Raw genomic sequence first — 17065 nt, forward strand, 5'->3', positions numbered from 1 at the left:
CGAGGGAGCCTTCACAAAATTCAACTTCAATAACAAATGCATAAGGTGAGACCAAGTAAATCAGTTCTTAAATGTTATAAACTGGGAAGATAGCCTAAGCAACACAGACCCAAACCTGTGTCTAGAACAAATTAACTCTGTGGTACTCGAGGTATGCTCAAGGCATATTCCTTTAATGAAAAGGAAGAGAAGATGTGAACTAGAAAGAGATAGGGGCTCCCTATACAGGTGAAGGCAAAGAATAACAGAGCAGCTAAAAGAGGCCAACATATCTGTAATACGTAGGTAAGCACTGATCAGAGAAATGGCAAACATCGAACTAAAGCTAAAGGAATCTTACAAAAGTCAAGAAACGCGGGAAGAACGTAAGCTCATAAATGAGAATGAAAGAAACCCAAAATATTTCTTTTCTTATTCAAAATCAAAGTTCATAACAACATGCAGTATTGGGCCCCTACTTAAACAAGATGGGTCCTACACAGGTGACAGTAAGGAAATGAGTAAGCTACACAAGTCCCAGTATGACTCGGTTTTTAGTGAGTCGCTAACCAGACTGAGAGTCGAAGATCTAAATGAATTTTTTACGAGAGGGACACAGAATTTCTTAGACTCAAACCTATCTGATATTATCCTGACGCCAAATGACTTCGAAAAGGCGATAAATGACATGCCCATGCACTCTGCCCCAGGCCCAGACTCATGGAACTTCATGTTCATCAAGAAATGCAAGATGCCTCTATCATGTGCTTTCAACACCCTATGGAGAGGATACATGGACACTGGGGTTGTCCCACAAGTGCTAAAAACAACATTGCTGCACTTCGTAAAGGAGGCAGTAAAGTAATAGCAAAGAACTACAGACCGATAATGCTACATCAGGGTATGAGGGTATCTGACATATTCTAACCAAGCAATAGAGCAAAAAAGTAATGTGAAGGACCTTGGGAGTGAAAATGTCAGATGACCTGGCATCTGCTAGGAAAATGATAGGATGGAAAAAGAGAACCTTCAAAACTAGGGTCGCAAAGCCCATGATGATTCTCTTCAAATCGCTTGTTCTCTCTGTGCTCTTGTTGCCACCTCCCTAGTTAAGAACGATAATAAATTTGTTGAACTAGGAATAAGAATTAACAACTGGGCGTCTACACTACAACTGAATTGTTTGCAATGCTAATGACTCTATGTCATCATTGATGGCTCTTGACTCATATAATGACTCCAACAACATGCTCATTGGAGAAGCCAGGTATAGATACTCAAAAATCAGGGACAAAGGAATTAATGTACAAACACTATGGATCACATCACACATTGGATTATTCCTTCATGATAAAGTTGATATGTTAGCCAAGAAGAGCACCCAGAAGGAGAATGTAGAATATAACTTTGGTATATCTGTGTCTAGCATTAGGAACAATATTAGGAGAGAAGTAAATATTGAAAATGATTGTTATAGAAATGCAGTTAGAAGCCTGAGTAGATCTATAACCCACTATGATAACATGAACATAGATAAGTATGTTTATGGAGCAACTTGCAATGTGAACAGACTGACTGATGTTGTAGTGGCCAGGCTTAGGCTTGGTTACAAGTACTTCTGGCAGTTTGGGAGACACACAGATGATGATCAAACTAAATGCAAATTATGTGATCAGGCATATGGTCACTGTCATGAACACTGTGTGCTTAATTGTCCACTTATTGAGGAATACAGAGATAGACAGTATAATAACCTATGTGACATGTCAATATATTTTATTAATGAAAAGTAAGATACCAGATATACTAAGTAAATTTCCAAAATTTGCTTAGTGTAGATTTGTAGATATAAATCCATATGTACTCCTGATAACCCGTTGGGGTTTAGTTCATAGGTCTTTTGTGTATCCATATGCTCTTGCACTACCATCCACAGGATGGCTACAGGGTGCACAATAAACTAGCCACTTCGGTGGCAAAATCTATATCTTATCTATCTCTAGACTGGAATACAGCTGTACACTAACTGCCTCCTTCAAGGCAGACGAAATTGCTGACCTGTAGAGTATACAAAGAACTTTCAGGGCACACATAAGAACGATAAGGCACATAAATTAATGGGAACGGTTGAAGTCCCTTGATTTGTATTCCCTGGAATGCAGGCAAGAGAGATACATGATAATATACACTTGGAAAACCCTAGAGGGATTAGTACCAAACTTGCACTCATTTAGAAAGCAAAACACTCGGCATAAGATACAACATTCCTCCAGTGGAAAGCAGGAGCACCACAAGTACACTGAGAGAGAACACAGTAAGTGCCCAGGGCCCAAGACTGTACAACTGAATCCGAGCATACATAAGGGGATTACCAATAGACTCCTGGCTGTCTTCAAGAAGGCACTGGATAGGGACAAAAATCAGTACCTGACCAGCCAGGCTCTGGTTTGTACGTCAGTTTGCGTGCTGCCAGCAGTAACAGCCTGGTTGATCAGACCCTGATCCACTACGAGGCCTGGCCTCAGACCAAGCCTTGGGGGCGTTGACACCCAAAACCCTCTCCGGGTATACTCCAAGCAACCCATATAAAAATGTTTGAAAGGGTTCTAAGAAGCAAGATCGCCACCCATCTAGATATGCATCAGTTACACAACCCAGGGCAACATGGGTTTAGAGCAGGTCGCTCCTGTGTGTCTCAGCTACTGAACCACTATGACAAGGTCCTGGATGCTGTAGAAGACAAAATCAGATGTAGTATACACAGACTTTGCAAAAGCCTGCGACAAATGTGACCATGGTGTAATATCACACAAAATGCGTGATAAAGAAATAACAGGGAAAAGTTGGAAGATGTATTTACAATTTCCTAACAAACAGAACACAAATAGTAGTAGTAACAGAGTAAACTCTGAGCCGGCTATGGTGAAAAGCTCTGTTCCACAAGGCACAGTACTCGCTCCCATCCTGTTCCTCATCCTCATATCTGACATAGACAGGGATGTAAGCCACAGCACCATGTCTTCCTTTGCAGACGACAATCAAATTTGCATGACAGTGTCCTCCATTGAAGACACTGCAAGACTCCAGGCAGACATCAACCAAATCTTTAAATGGGCAGTAGAAAACAATGAAGTTCAGTTATGGACAATTTCAATTACTCTGATATGGAAAACTTGAAGAAATTAAAACGATATCGGATTACAAAACAAATTCCAAACACGAAATAGAACTATAAACTAATGTCAAAGACCTGTGAGTGATAATGTCGGAGGATCTCACCTTCAAAGAATGAGAACCTTAAAACCTAGGTGTGCCAAGCCCATGATGACACTCTTCAGGTTGTTTGTTCTATCTATGCTGGAATATTGCTGCACACTAACAGCACCTTTCAGGGCAGGTGAAATTGTTAACATAGAAACTGTACAGAGGACCTTCATGGCACACATAACTGTGATAATAATCATCAGTTACTGAAAACATTTGAAGTTTCTCAGCCTGTGCTCCCTAGAATGCAGGCGGGAGAGATACATGATTATATACACTTGGAAAATCCTAGAGGGATTAGTGAAAAAATTGCAAACGAAAATCACTCCCTATGAAAGCAAACAACTCGGCAGATGATGCAACATCCCCCAGTGAAAAGCAGGGGTGCCACTAGCACGATAAAAGACAACAAAATAAGTGTCAGGAGCCCAAGACTGTTCAACTGCCTACCAGCATAAATAAGGGGGATTACCAATAGACCCCTGCTGTCTTCAAGAAGACACTGAACAGGCACCTAAAGTCTGTACTTGACCAGCCGGGCTCTGGCTCGTACATCAGGTAGTGTGTGGCCAACAGTAACGGCCTGGTCACAGACCGGACCGTGGGGGTGTTGACCCCCAAAACCCTCAACAGGTATACTCTAGGGAACAGACATCAATAACTCTCTATTAAGGACACTACCACATCAACATGACCACAGGATACTGGAGTACCACATGGAAGTGTCCTTGGTCCCCTGCCCTTCCTCTTATACATCAGTGATCTTCCAAATGTATCACAACAACTTAAACCTTAGTTCTAAGCTTGTCTGAAATACTTAGCCAATATAGGAGTATTTATAGGAACAGTGTATGATGCCGAGATAAAACCATGACAATTGCTAAAGTTACTGATTTTAATATTGTTATATGTTTAGTACTGCCTCACTATCATTAATCTTATTAATAACAATCTCTTTAATGAATATTATAATGCACTGTTCCATAACCTGTGTCAATACAGAACAGTCAGTAGGAAATAGTATAAGTCGGCCCGAAATGCCTAGGGATGCTAATGACTTTCTTTGTAATTAATATTTCATAATATGCAAACCACACATTGTAAGCTTTGCATTTTGCTTTCATTTCGCGATGTGTCATCATTACAGTGGGCAGAGCTGTTATGGAGTCTGAGAACCAATCAGGGTATGTTGCACCACCTGCACAGTCTTGTGCTGATCATTGTGGGTATGTTGCACAACCTGCACAGTCTTGTGCTGATCATTGTGGGAATGTTGCACAACCTGCACAGTCTTGTGCTGATCATTGTGGGAATGTTGCACCACCTGCACAGTCTTGTGCTGATCATTGTGGGAATGTTGCACCACCTGCACAGTCTTGTGCTGATCTTTGTGGGAATGTTGCGCCACCTGCACAGTCTTGTGCTGGTCATTGTGGGTATGTTGCACAACCTGCACAGTCTTGTGCTGGTCATTGTGGGAATGTTGCACCACCTGCACAGTCTTGTGCTGGTCATTGTGGGTATGTTGCACCACCTGCACAGTCTTGTGCTGGTCATTGTGGGTATGTTGCACCACCTGCACAGTCTTGTGCTGGTCATTGTGGGTATGTTGCACCACCTGCACAGTCTTGTGCTGATCATTGTGGGTATGTTGCACAACCTGCACAGTCTTGTGCTGGTCATTGTGGGAATGTTGCACCACCTGCACAGTCTTGTGCTGATCATTGTGGGTATGTTGCACCACCTGCACAGTCTATTGTTGATCATTGGGGGAATGTTGCACCACCTGCACAGTCTTGTGCTGATCTTTGTGGGAATGTTGCGCCACCTGCACAGTCTTGTGCTGATCATTGTGGGAATGTTGTGCCACCTGCACAGTCTTGTGCTGATCATTGTGGGAATGTTGCACCACCTGCACAGTCTTGTGCTGATCATTGTGGGAATGTTGCACCACCTGCACATTCTTGTGCTGATCTTTGTGGGAATGTTGCACCACCTGCACAGTCTTGTGCTGATCATTGTGGGAATGTTGCACCACCTGCACAGTCTTGTGCTGATCATTGTGGGAATGTTGCACCACCTGCACAGTCTTGTGCTGATCATTGTGGGTATGTTGCACCACCTGCACAGTCTATTGTTGATCATTGGGGGAATGTTGCACCACCTGCACAGTCTTCTGCTGATCATTGTGGGAATGTTGCACCACCTGCACAGTCTATTGTTGATCATTGGGGGAATGTTGCACCACCTGCACAGTCTATTGTTGATCATTGTGGGAATGTTGCGCCACCTGCACAGTCTTGTGCTGATCATTGTGGGAATGTTGTGCCACCTGCACAGTCTTGTGCTGATCATTGTGGGAATGTTGCACCACCTGCACATTCTTGTGCTGATCTTTGTGGGAATGTTGCACCACCTGCACAGTCTTTTGCTGATCATTGTGGGAATGTTGCACCACCTGCACAGTCTTGTGCTGATCATTGTGGGAATGTTGCACCACCTGCACAGTCTTGTGCTGATCTTTGTGGGAATGTTGCACCACCTGCACAGTCTTGTGCTGATAACTGTGGAGATGTTGCACCACCTGCACAGTATTGTGCTGATTATTGTGGGAATGTTGCACCACCTGCACAGTCTTGTGCTGATCATTGTGGAGATGTTGCACCACCTGCAAAGTATTGTGCTGATCATTGTGGGAATGTTGCACCACCTGCACAGTCTTGTGCTGATCATTGTGGGAATGTTGCACCACCTGCACATTCTTGTGCTGATATTTTTGAGAATGCTGCACCACCTGCACAGTCTTGTGTTGTTCATTGTGGGAATGCTGCACCACCTGCACAGTACATCTGGGATCTTGCATATGTAAATTATGATGTATCTTTCTGTGGTTAAGCCGAGTCTTCCATATTATACCCATGAAAGATCACTTATATTATACCCATGTAAGATCACTTATATTATACCCATGTAAGATCACTTCTATTATACCCATGTACAATCACTTATATTATGCCCATGTAAGATCACTTATATTATACCCATGTAAGATCACTTATATTATACCCATGTAAGATCACTTTATTATTCCCATGTAAGATCACTTATATTTATGTAAACAATTATTGTTTTGTATATACAGTGTAACATTGTTCACTACCACTTGGTGTAATATACAGTGTAACATTGTTCACTACCACTTGGTGTAATATACAGTGTAACATATTTTACTACCACTTGGTGTAATATACAGTGTAACATATTTCACTACCACTTGGTGTAATATACAGTGTAACATTGTTCACTACCACTTGGTGTAATATACAGTGTAACATATTTCACTACCACTTGGTGTAATATACAGTGTAACATATTTCACTACCACTTGGTGTAATATACAGTGTAACATTGTTCACTACCACTTGGTGTAATATACAGTGTAACATATTTTACTACCACTTGGTGTAATATACAGTGTAACATTGTTCACTACCACTTGGTGTAATATACAGTGTAACATTGTTCACTACCACTTGGTGTAATATACAGTGTAACATATTTCACTACCACTTGGTGTAATATACAGTGTAACATTGTTCACTACCACTTGGTGTAATATACAGTGTAACATATTTCACTACCACTTGGTGTAATATACAGTGTAACATATTTCACTACCACTTGGTGTAATATACAGTGTAACATTGTTCACTACCACTTGGTGTAATATACAGTGTAACATATTTCACTACCACTTGGTGTAATATACATTGTAACATTGTTCACTACCACTTGGTGTCATATACAGTGTAACATTGTTCACTACCACTTGGTGTAATATACAGTGTAACATATTTCACTACCACTTGGTGTAATATACAGTGTAACATATTTCACTACCACTTGGTGTAATATACAGTGTAACATTGTTCACTACCACTTGGTGTAATATACAGTGTAACATTGTTCACTACCACTTGGTGTAATATACAGTGTAACATTGTTCACTACCACTTGGTGTAATATATAGTGTAACATTGTTCACTACCACTTGGTGTAATATACAGTGTAACATTGTTCACTACCACTTGGTGTAATATACAGTGTAACATTGTTCACTACCACTTGGTGTAATATACAGTGTAACATTGCTCACTACCACTTGGTGTAATATACAGTGTAACATTATTCACTACCACTTGGTGTAATATAGTGTAACATTGTTCACTGCTGTTACACAGAAAAGTGGGATAGCTGGGAGCTAGAGCCTTGTCTAAGGGCAAAGGTGAAAGTTACACTCATCTCAAGCATAAACAGGCCACCCAGGGCTATCCCAGTCAAAACAGAAAACGCTAAACCAGTATGTGTTACTTCAATGGGTTGGTTAACAGAGGGTTAGGCAAAAATCCCAGTTAGGAAAATATATCTATTTATTCAATATAACACTATATACACACTCTAGAAACACCTTAATCCTAAACGCCCAAATGAGGGTACACAAGAAAGAACTGGCTGGAGGTCCAGCCACCATAACCACTAGGCCTAGTCAGCACCAGGCTGTCACTACTCCACTCCCAACCTCATTTCTTATTTCCTCACTCATCCCACAGCACCCTGCCCATGTCAGAGCCTAGGTGGGCATACAGGTAAGCCATAGAAGAGCCTATGGCTTGGGGTTAGCTAAACAAAAGGAGTACTCGACTACAAACTTAGCTTAAATATACAGCATCTCCAACGCCAGCCTCCACACCATGCTGACTCCACGTGACTGCCCCTAGCCACGCTTACCCAGCGTACCCAAACACCCTTAGAAAATAAATCCCTAGCAGGATTTCTTTATAATTACAGTTAGAATACTTTACAGTGCCCCAAATGCACATTATGAATTATAAAATTATTCTTTACAATTATAACATTCATACTATTATGGCACACTTCTCCACTATATGTACATTACGATGTCATGCAGAACCCTGCATAACAACTGACACTTGATGTAATTTAGTGTAACATTGTTCACTACCACTTGGTGTAATATACAGTGTAACATTGTTCACTACCACTTGGTGTAATATACAGTGTAACATTGTTCACTACCACTTGGTGTAATATACAGTGTAACATTGTTCACTACAACTTGGTGTAATATACAGTGTAACATTGTTCACTACAACTTGGTGTAATATACAGTGTAACATTGTTCACTACCACTTGGTGTAATATACAGTGTAGGTGGTGAGTCAGTAATAGTGAGGCGTTCATCAGTGTTTTACCCTGGTACAGGAGTCACCTGGAGGTGTTCAAGGGTTGTCTTACTGGTGAAGCTGTGAGGCTGCTACAACAGTGTCCCAAGACTAGATTCCTCCAGCTGGCTGTGGTGAGTGACCACCATGCTGGATGTCTCCTGCCACAACTACACCACACTGTCACCTCCACACTAAGGCTACTTAAAAAGCTCGGTAAGTGCTACACTGTGCACTGTGTGACGGTGCTAGTTGTTTACTCTGCCTTATAATGTGTGACTGTGCTAGTTGTGTACTGTGTCTTACTGTGTGTCATGGTCCTAGTTGTGTATTGTGTCTTACTGTGTGTGATGGTGCTAGTTGTGTGCTGTGCCTTACAGTGTGTGACTGTGCTAGTTGTGTACTGTATCTTACTGTGTGTCATGGTGCTAGTTGTGTACTGTGTCTTACTGTATGTCATGGTGCTAGTTGAGTAATGTGTCTTACTGTTGTGATGGTGATAGTTGAGTACTGTGTCATACTGTGTATGATAGTGCTAGTTGTGTACTGTGTCTTGCTGTGTGTAACAGTGCTAGTTGTGTACAGTGTCTTTCTGTGTGTGATGGTGCTAGTTGTGTACTGTGTCTTACTGTGTGTGATAGTGGTAGTTGTGTGCTGTGTCTTAGTGTGTGTGATGGTGCTAATTGTGTACTGTGTATTACTGTGTGTGATGGTGCTACTTGTGTATTGTGTCTTACTGTGTGTAATGATCCTAGTTGTGTACTGTGTCTTACTGTGTGTGACGGTGCTAGTTGTGTACTGTGTCTTACTGTGTGTGATGGTGCTAGTTTTGTACTGTGTCTTACTGTGTGTGATGGTGCTAGTTGTATACTGTGTCCTACTCTGTGCGATAGTGCTAGTTGAGTACTGTGTCTTACTGTGCTAACTGTGCTTACTGGTACTAAAACGTTATCCAAAAACAAAACAATCAAACTAACAAAATCAGATGAACCCTTTCTTACACCAACTGAAACAACAAACAGACTCAATGTTTTCTTCTCCACCATAGGAAAAAATCTAGCGAACAAAATACAGAACACAAACACCCGTCCATCAGACTACCTCATAGATACCTACTCAAATACGCTATTCCTAGCTCCACCCAACCCAATAGAAGTAACGCTCATCATAAACACCCTTAAAAACAAGGCAGGAGACAAACAATTTGCTTGTTTTTATGTACAAAAAAGTTCCCAAATTATTTTCACCAATTATTGCAAAACTCTTTAACAAATCCATTGAATCATCTACCTTCCCAACAATCCTCAAAATAGTGAGGGGTCACTCCGATCCATAAAGGAGGTGACCAAGCTGACTTGAATAATTATAGACCAATATCTATCTTACCACTGCTATCTAAAATCTTTGAAAAATTAACTCATAGATAGATCTATTCCTACCTCGTCTCACACAACATATCAAACCCTTGTCAGTTTGGATTCTGGAATAATTAAAACACAAATGATGCTATCATACATATGCTATAACTAATATATACCACACTCGAAAAGAAAGAAGTCCCGCTGGGCATTTTCATTGATTTACGTTAAGCTTTTGATACAGTCGACCATGAACTGCTGTTCCCCAAAATAACACACTATGGTCATACCTTAGTAACAGAACTCAATATGTACATGTAAACGGTGCAAACTCTTCCACCCAACCAATCACAGTACGAGTCCCACAAGGAAGTGTTCTTGGACCACTCCTCCTTCTCATCTACATCAATGATCTACCGAATGCATCACAGCTACTCAAACCCATATTATTTGCAGATGACACTACATATGTCTTTTCCCACCCAAACACAGTCATACTAGCAAACACAGTCAATGCTGAATTACAGAAAATATCTGCCTGGATGAAGAGAAATAAACTTACCCTGAATACTGGTAAAACTTATTTCATTCAGTTTGGAAACAAGGCTGCAAATGATCCAATTAACATAACGCTAAACAGATCATCAGTCACAAGACTTAGAGAGGGAAAGTTCCTAGGTATCCACCTTGACAGTAGCCTTAAGTTCCAGACACATATACAACAAATCACCAAGAAAATCTTCAAGACTGTAGGCATACTATCAAAGATAAGGTACTACGTTCCACAATCAGCTCTCCTGGCACTGTACCATTCACTCATATACCCTTATCTTACACATGGAATTTGTGCATGGGGATCAACAACATCCAATCACCTAAGACCTATAATAACCCAACAAAAGGCAGCAGTAAGAATGATAACAAATTCCCACTCCAGACAGCATATTCCACCAATTTTCAAAAGTCTGAATCTGCTCACCATTAAGAACATCCATACTTATTCATGTGCCTACTACGTACACAGAACAATACATGCAAATATAAACCCTCCACTCAAACTTCTCCTCACCAACCTTAACAGGACACATGACCATAACACAAGACACTTGGGTAGCTTTAGGTAGATGTCGTTTTGATAAGGACCTGCCTCGTATGGGCCAGTAGGCCTTCTGCAGTGTTCCTACATTCTTATGTTCTTATCTCTTATTGATGTACCTTGTGTCCATATCACACTGTGTAAAAACTCTATGCACATAAAGGGCCCCAAAATATGGAATTCATTACCAGAAGATATTAAAGTAACCCGGTCTGAAAATCAATTTAAAACTCTTCTCACAAGCCACTTAGTCACCCTAGACTAAATGCTAAATACTCAGTACACACATACTCACCTATGTACTCTCACATCATAACTTCAACAATCACTTTGAACCTTTTATCCATTGTTGACAGGAATATAATTGAATCATTGTTTTCACAAAAAAACATTTTTGTAATATATGATTATATCTTTTGTCTTATACAAATTAAATTCACTTATAATTAATAATCTACTGTACAACTATGAAATGATTACGATCCTACTGTGCAACTATGATATAATCCTTAGTGTTAAGTAGTCTGTAAGCCAATCACCTAGTTGAGGTTGCGGGGGTCGAGTCCGAGCTCCTGGCCCCGCCTCTTCACTGATCGCTACTAGGTCACTCTCCCTGAGCCGTGAGCTTTATCATACCTCTGCTTAAAGCTATGTATGGATCCTGCCTCCACTGCATCACTTCCCAAACTATTCCACTGACTGACTACTCTGTGGCTGAAAAAATACTTCCTAACATCCCTGTGATTCATCTCTGTCTTCAGCTTCCAACTGTGTCCCCTTGTTACTGTGTCCAATCTCTGGAACATCCTGTCTTTGTCCACCTTGTCAATTCCTCTCAGTATTTTGTATGTCGTTATCATGTCCCCCCTATCTCTCCTGTCCTCCAGTGTCGTCAGGTTAATTTCCCTTAACCTCTCCTCGTAGGACATACCTCTTAGCTCTGGGACTAGTCTTGTTGCAAACCTTTGCACTTTCTCTAGTTTCTTTACGTGCTTGGCTAGGTGTGGGTTCCAAACTGGTGCCGCATACTCTAATATGGGTCTAACGTACACGGTGTACAGGGTCCTGAATGATTCCTTATTAAGATGTCGGAATGCTGTTCTGAGGTTTGCTAGGCGCCCATATGCTGCAGCAGTTATTTGGTTGATGTGCGCTTCAGGAGATGTGCCTGGTGTTACACTCACCCCAAGATCTTTTTCCTTGAGTGAGGTTTGTAGTCTCTGGCCCCCTAGACTGTACTCCGTCTGCGGTCTTCTTTGCCCTTCCCCAATCTTCATGACTTTGCAGTTGGTGGGATTGAACTCCAGGAGCCAATTGCTGGACCAGGTCTGCAGCCTGTCCAGATCCCTTTGTAGTTCTGCCTGGTTTTCGATCGAGTGAATTCTTCTCATCAACTTCACGTCATCTGCAAACAGGGACACCTCAGAGTCTATTCCTTCCGTGATGTCGTTCACAAATACCAGAAACAGCACTGGTCCTAGGACTGACCCCTGTGGGACCCCGCTGGTCACAGGTGCCCACTCTGACACCTCGCCACGTACCATGACTCGCTGCTGTCTTCCTGTCAAGTATTCCCTGATCCATTGTAGTGCCTTCCCTGTTATCCTTGCCTGGTCCTCCAGTTTTTGCACCAATCTCTTGTGTGGAACTGTGTCAAACGCCTTCTTGCAGTCCAAGAAAATGCAATCCACCCACCCCTCTCTCTCTTGTCTTACTGCTGTCACCATGTCATAGAACTCCAGTAAGTTTGTGACACAGGATTTCCCGTCCCTGAAACCATGTTGGCTGCTGTTGATGAGATCGTTCCTTTCTAGGTGTTCCACCACTCTTCTCCTGATAATCTTCTCCATGATTTTGCATACTATACATGTCAGTGACACTGGTCTGTAGTTTAATGCTTCATGTCTGTCTCCTTTTTTAAAGATTGGGACTACATTTGCTGTCTTCCATGCCTCAGGCAATCTCCCTGTTTCGATAGATGTATTGAATATTGTTGTTAGGGGTACACATAGCGCCTCTGCTCCCTCTCTCAATACCCATGGGGAGATGTTATCTGGCCCCATTGCCTTTGAGGTATCTAGCTCACTCAGAAGCCTCTTCACTTCTTCCTCGGTTGTGTGCACTGTGTCCAGCACATGGTGGTGTGCCCCACCTCTCCGTCTTTCTGGAGCCCCTTCTGTCTCCTCTGTGAACACTTCTTTGAATCTCTTGTTGAGTTCCTCACATACTTCACGGTCATTTCTTGTTGTCTCTCCTCCTTCCTTCCTTAGCCTGATTACCTGGTCCTTGACTTTTCCTCCTAATGTGGCTGTACAACCGTTTCGGGTCAGATTTGGCTTTCGCTGCTATGTCATTTTCATATTGTCTTTGGGCCTCCCTTCTTATCTGTGCATATTCGTTTCTGGCTCTACGACTGCTCTCCTTATTCTCCTGAGTCCTTTGCCTTCTATATTTCTTCCATTCCCTAGCACACTTGGTTTTTGCCTCCCTGCACCTTTGGGTAAACCATGGGCTCATCCTAGCTTTTTCATTATTCCTGTTACCCTTGGGTACAAACCTCTCCTCAGCCTCCTTGCATTTTGTTGCTACGTATTCCATCATCTCATTAACTGGCTTCCCTGCCAGTTCTCTGTCCCACTGAACCCCGTTCAGGAAGTTCCTCATTCCTATGTAGTCCCCTTTCTTGTAGTTTGGCTTCATTCGTCCTGGCCTTCCTGCCTCTCCCTCCACTTGTAGCTCTACTGTGTATTCGAAGCTTAAAACCACATGGTCACTGGCCCCAAGGGGTCTTTCATATGTGATGTCCTCGATATCTGCACTACTCAAGGTGAATACTAAGTCCAGCCTTGCTGGTTCATCCTCTCCTCTCTCTCTTGTAGTGTCCCTTACGTGTTGGTACATGAAGTTTTCCAGTACCACCTCCATCATCTTAGCCCTCCATGTATCTTGGCCCCCATGTGGGTCCAAGTTCCCCCAATCGATCTCCTTGTGGTTAAAGTCACCCATGATCAGGAGCTTTGCCCTGCATGCATGAGCTCTTCTAGCCACTCTAGCCAGTGTGTCAATCGTCGCTCAATTGCTCTCGTCGTACTCTTGCCTTGGCCTCCTGCTGTTCTGCGGTGGGTTATACATCACTGCTATTACCACCTTGGGACCTCCAGAGTGAAGCGTTCCCGCTATGTAATCACTTTCTTCTCCGCTGTCTCCTCTCTCCAGCTCATCAAAATTCCAGCGATTTTTGATCAGCAATGCCACTCCTCCACCCCCCCTGATCCCTCTGTCTTTCCTCAGGATTTGGTATCCCATTGGAAAGATGGCATCTGTTATCATACCTGTAAGCTTGGTTTCTGTGAGAGCTATGATGTCCGGTGATGCTTCTTTGACTCTTTCATGCCACTTCTCCCACTTATTTTTTATTCCATCAGCGTTTGTGTACCATACCTTCAGTTTCCTTTCCAACACTGTGGTTTGGGGGGCCTGTGAGGGTGGGAGACCTGGTGGCATACTGTGGGATTCTATAGCTCGGTGTTGGGTGGAGGCTGTGAGTATGGATTGTAGTGTGTGTTGGGATGGTGTGATAGGTTGTATGGTTCTGAGAATAGTTGTGTGTGTGCTTGCCCTTGCTGTTCTGTTCTGCTCTGACTGACCTCTGCTGGTTCCATCCTTGTCTCTTTTCCTAGCTCCTTTCGCTTTTTTGTCCTCTCCCTCAGCTGCTGTCGTTCTGATTTTGTTCTGTCTCTGTCTAGGAACACCCTCTTGTACTCTTCCGAGTATTTCAATCGTGGTTTCTCTTGGAGGATCCTGTTCTGCACTGTTTCCGTCCTGAGAATCAGCTTGATTGGTCGGTTTCTCCCCTTCGAGTACCCCCCTATTATCTGAAAATTTACAATCTCGTCCATCTCTTCACCTATTTCCGTGATTATTTTCTCAATCTCCTTTCTTTCTACCTGCTGCCTTTCAGTGTGTGTCCTTTCCTCTCTCTCCTGAAGCCCATGGATAAACACTGATTTTGCCCTTTCCTCCTCCCATTGCCTCACCCTCTGTGACTCTGGATCCTGCCTGTATGTGGTCAGTTTCTCCCTTGATTTTTCCAGTGGCTCTTGATAGCATGGTTGTGCCTCAGCATTCGTCCTATCACCCTCTCCATCTGCAACCAGCTGTTCTTCCCTTTCACTCCTTGGTCCTCCTTGGCAGGCTGATATGACCTTAGCATAATTCATAATTCCTTCCTTCCTGTTCGGCCTCGCAGCTTCACATGCTGTGTCTTCTCTGGTCACTGCCCCTGTAACTCGCTTCAGCCTATTTATCTCAACTTCTAGGACCCTTATCTTGGCTACTGCAGTTTCGACTTGTGCCTCCCAATTCTTTGTCTCCTTCTCCAACCTCTTTTCCAATTTCACAGATAGCTCTTTCTCCATTTTTTCAGAAAGCTCTCCTAATTTTCTCTCCCACTCTTGTTCCATCCTTTTCCACTGCTCCTCCATCCACTCCTCCCTACCAGAACCATTCTCATCTGATCATTGGTTCCTGCGAGTCCCCACCATTGTTTTTTTTTTTTTTTTTTTTTTGTGAGAGAAGAGAGAAGGGAAAGGTAGAAGGAGAGAGAGAGGGGAAGAGTGAGAAGGGAAAGGGGGAGAGAGAGTGTGAGAGGGGGAGAGAGAGAGAAGGGAAGGTAGAGAGAGGAGGTTAGTGAGAAGGAAAAAGGGGAAGAGAGAGTGAGAGTGAGAGAGAGAGAGGGAGAGAGTGAAGGGAAGGGTAGGAGAGGGGGAGAGTTAGAAGGGAAAATGGGGAAGAGAGAGAGCAAGAGAGAGGGAGAGGGAGAGAGGGAGAGAGAGAGAGAGTGTGAGAGAGAGAGTGGGAGAGAGAGTGAAGGGAAGGGTAGGAGAGGGGGAGAGTTAGAAGGGAAAATGGGGAAGAGAGAGAGCAAGAGAGAGAGAGGGAGAGAGAGAGAGGGAGAGAGGGAGAGAGGGAGGGAGAGAGAGACGGAGGGAGAGAGGGAGAGTGAGAGAAGGCAAAGAGAGGGGGAGAGAGAGGGGGGAGAGAGGGGGAGAAGGGGGAAAGACCGGGGAGATGGAAGAGCGAGAGGGGAGAGAGAGGCTAGGGGGAGAGGGAGGGGAGGAGGGGAGAGAGATGGGGAAAGGGAGAGGGGAGAGATAATGGGAGGGGAGAGATGTTAGAGGGGGAGAGATGTTAGAGAGGGGGAGGTGTTAGAGGTAAGAGATGTTAGAGGGGAGAGATGGGAGAGGAAGAGAGGGACAGAGAAGGAGCGAGGTTCAGATGGTCAGTTCACAGGACGGTGTGAAATCCTGTGTATGTGTGTGTTTGCGTGTGTACTACAGCTTACAAGTGCTTGTTCCTGTGTGTGTGTGTGTGTGTGTGTGTGTGTGTGTGTGTGTGTGTATGTGTGTGTGTGTGTGTGTGTGTGTGTGTATGTGTATGTGTGTGTATGTGTATGTGTGTGTGTGTGTGTGTGTGTGTGTGTGTGTGTGTGTGTGTACTCACCTAGTTGAGGTTGCGGGGGTCGAGTCCGAGCTCCTGGCCCCGCCTCTTCACTGATCGCTACTAGGTCACTCTCCCTGTGCCGTGAGCTTTATCATACCTCTGCTTAAAGCTATGTATGGATCCTGCCTCCACTACATCGCTTCCCAAACTATTCCACTTACTGACTACTCTGTGGCTGAAGAAATAATTCCTAACATCCCTGTGATTCATCTGTGTCTTCAGCTTCCAACTGTGCCCCCTTGTTACTGTGTCCAATCTCTGGAACATCCTGTCTTTGTCCACCTTGTCAATTCCTCTCAGTATTTTGTATGTCGTTATCATGTCCCCCCTATCTCTCCTGTCCTCCAGTGTCGTCAGGTTGATTTCCCTTAACCTCTCCTCGTAGGACATACCTCTTAGCTCTGGGACTAGTCTTGTTGCAAACCTTTGCACTTTCTCTAGTTTCTTCACGTGCTTGGCTAGGTGTGGGTTCCAAACTGGTGCCGCATACTCCAATATGGGCCTAACGTACACGGTGTACAGGGTTCTGAATGATTCCTTATTAAGATGTCAGAATGCTGTTCTGAGGTTTGCTAGGCGCCCATATGCTGCAGCAGTTATTTGGTTGATGTGCGCTTCAGGAG

The 17065-nt window shown here is 43.4% G+C and overlaps 1 protein-coding gene across 2 annotated transcripts in view; it reads left to right on the forward strand.

The window, feature by feature from the left end:
- Positions 1–17065, forward strand: part of LOC128700114 (uncharacterized) — a 132148-nt gene that overhangs the window by 8936 nt on the left and 106147 nt on the right. For both annotated transcript variants that reach the window (XR_008408708.2, XM_053793064.2), the window contains exon 2: positions 8527–8702. Coding sequence is in view for 1 of the 2 variants with exons in the window: in XM_053793064.2 (XP_053649039.1) it covers positions 8527–8702 (176 nt within the window). In the remaining variant the exon portion in view is untranslated. The remainder of the gene's footprint in view (positions 1–8526; positions 8703–17065) is intronic.

This window comes from Cherax quadricarinatus, chromosome 74 (genome assembly GCF_038502225.1).
Source record: "Cherax quadricarinatus isolate ZL_2023a chromosome 74, ASM3850222v1, whole genome shotgun sequence".
Taxonomy (NCBI): Eukaryota; Metazoa; Arthropoda; class Malacostraca; order Decapoda; family Parastacidae; genus Cherax; species Cherax quadricarinatus.